The sequence below is a fragment of the Cebus imitator genome, unplaced genomic scaffold (genome assembly GCF_001604975.1).
Source record: "Cebus imitator isolate Cc_AM_T3 unplaced genomic scaffold, Cebus_imitator-1.0 Scaffold34, whole genome shotgun sequence".
NCBI lineage: Eukaryota > Metazoa > Chordata > Mammalia > Primates > Cebidae > Cebus > Cebus imitator.
In genome coordinates this window covers 1050173-1052604 of record NW_016107349.1, presented here as the reverse complement: position 1 = coordinate 1052604, position 2432 = coordinate 1050173, and the positions used below count along the sequence as shown (strand labels likewise).

Sequence of the window (2432 nt, the reverse complement as noted above, 5' to 3'; positions counted from 1 at the left end):
GATGAAAGCACTGTATGAATGGAGCGGAACTGTCTCCTCTGCATGAGAGGAAGGGCACATCCTGTGTGCGACAGAGGGGCTGGAGCTGGGTGCCGACAGGCGCTGGCCATTGGCACTCCTCCCAGCGGCTCAACAGGCCTGTGTGACTGCACAAGCCAAGTGCAGTTCCCTGGGGCTGCAGGGACGTGGCCAGGTGTGTGAGTTCCCACACAGCCATCTTCCTGGGGTGCCTGACGGCCAACATTGTAGACCCCAAAATGACCAGCAAAACTGCATGATCTGTTGCGTGCGGCAGCCGTGAGTGGACACAGAGTTGAGTTCCTCCGTGGGGTGGTGACTGTCTTCCAGGGACGTAATGTTCTAAACACCACTGACCTAGAGCAGTGTTCGCACGGGCCCCACCCCTTCCACTCACTCCCTTTACACTGCCTGTAACCACACCTTTGCCGCCGCCATACCACCAAAACTGGCCCGGGCCTAGGTAGCCTCTAAGCTACCAGACTCCCACAGGCTCAGCTCCTGATCTCGTCCCCATGAGCAAGGCTAGCAACACCTCTGAAGGGAGTCAGCCCCAGGAGATCTGACCAGTGTCCCCAGAACCTAGTGGAGAGGCCTTTCCTGGCCCAGAGATGCCACCATGGCTGTGTGTTCTCACTGGAGGTCAGCTCCCTGTTGAGTTCACCTGGCTGGACTTCCCCATCCACCTGGACATGCTTATCGCCATGTGGGGTTTCCCTGTTCCTGGGCAGCTGCCCTGTCTTCCTGGAGAGCCCAGGGATGAGGCCTCCGTGTTTGTTTGCTTTGTTCCTCCCACAGGAGCCCAAGACAGATACACAGACAGAAACATGAAGCTAAGCGAATTTTTTAATTAGCAGCCGGTAGAAGGCATCATGCACTCTCTGGATCCATGAGAGATGGTTTCTGCGTAGCAGACTTGGGGCAGTCACTCCTGGCAGCAGGGGCACTTGGGAGAATGTCTCTCACTGAGGGAGGTCCTCTGCAGGGGGGCATGGGGAACTCAGATGCAGTACAGAGCCCAGCCAGGGTGAGGTGGGGAGGAGGGAGGCCACCCGCTGTCCATTGTTCAAGTGCTAACGTGTTCACACCCACAGGCCCAGGGACCTGAGCTGCTAGCCCCTTTCCTGTTGTGCAGGGGAGCAAGCAGAGCCCTGCATTCCATTGGCCTTTCCCCCAACCCTCACCATAGCCTGCAGGCAGGTGGGCAAGGCCACCCTCATCTGCCAGATAGGAAGTCCAGGTCATAGGTGGGCTTGAACAGTTAGCCCAGAACCCATGTTTGGGACACCTAACCTAGAGCTCTCCCAATATTTGGGAGGCAAGCTGCTCTCTGCAGCGAAGTGGCAGAGGCACAGGCTTTGCACATAGGCTGAGCAGCACTGGACCTGCCAGTCATTTGCCACCCTGAGCCTGTTTCACTCACTGACATGCCCTCCCAGCCTGAGTGACTTCCTTGAGTGCCAAGGGGCCTGCAGCTGGCATAGTCTGGGTTGGTGTACAGAGTCCCATCTGCCCCCAGGGCCAGCTCATGGACTGCACCCATCTTCAAGGCCCCACTGAAGGCCCAAGCTGGCCTGGGGAAGCTCAGGGAGAAAGGGAACACATACCTAGGACAGGGTCCAGACACTTCATGGCACAGCGGCTGAAGCAGCACTTCTTGTTTCCCCAACACTGGCTGTCCATGGAGCACTCACTCTGCTCTTTGCAGAGCTCTGGGCTCACTGGGGGCTGTACCCAGGGGCAGCTGCCAATCTTTGGGGTCAATACTAGGGGAGAGACGGGCCAGCCCTTCATCATCCAAAGCGCTTTTATGCTTCCCAGCCTTGCTGGGCCCACCTCCCTGGGACCCCGATGCCAAAAATACCCATTTATAAATAGGGAAGTTGGGCTGGGTGCAGTGGCTCATCCCTGTAATCCCAACACTTTGGGAGGCTAAAGTGGGTGGATCACGAGGGCAGGAGTTCAAGACCAGCCTGGCCAATATGGTGAAACCCCATCTCTATTAAAAAAAAAATAATGAAAATTAGCCAGGTGTGGCTGAGTGCACCTGTGGTCACAGCTACTCTGGAGGCTGAGGCACAAGCATCACTTGAACCTGGGAGGCAGAGGTCGCAGTGAGCTGAGATTGCACCACTGCCCTCCAGCCTGGGCAACAGAGAGAGACGTGGTCTCAAAAGAAAAAGAATAGGCCGGGCGCGGTGGCTCAAGCCTGTAATCCCAGCACTTTGGGAGGCCGAGGCGGGTGGATCACGACGTCAAGAGATCGAGACCATCCTGGTCAACATGGTGAAACCCCGTCTCTACTAAAAATACAAAAAGTTAGCTGGGCATGGTGGTGCATGCCTGTAATCCCAGCTACTCAGGAGGCTGAGGCAGGAGAATTGCCTGAACCCAGGAGGCGGAGGTTGCGGTGA

The 2432-nt window shown here is 56.9% G+C and overlaps 1 protein-coding gene across 2 annotated transcripts in view; it reads right to left on the bottom strand.

Annotated features, from left to right (window-relative positions):
* Positions 1-387: 387 nt before the first annotated feature.
* The window catches only part of LOC108301436 (whey acidic protein-like), a 5072-nt gene continuing 3027 nt past the window's right edge, over positions 388-2432 (bottom strand). The window contains exons 3-4 of one of the 2 annotated variants that reach the window (XM_017524571.2): positions 1626-1784; positions 388-997 (exon numbers count right to left, since the gene is read on the bottom strand). In XM_017524571.2, coding sequence (XP_017380060.1) covers positions 981-997; positions 1626-1784 — 176 coding nt within the window. In that variant the 3' untranslated portion in view covers positions 388-980. Of the gene's footprint in view, positions 998-1309; positions 1785-2432 lie in introns of those variants that run through there. The other variant, XM_017524570.2, reaches the window with a different exon arrangement.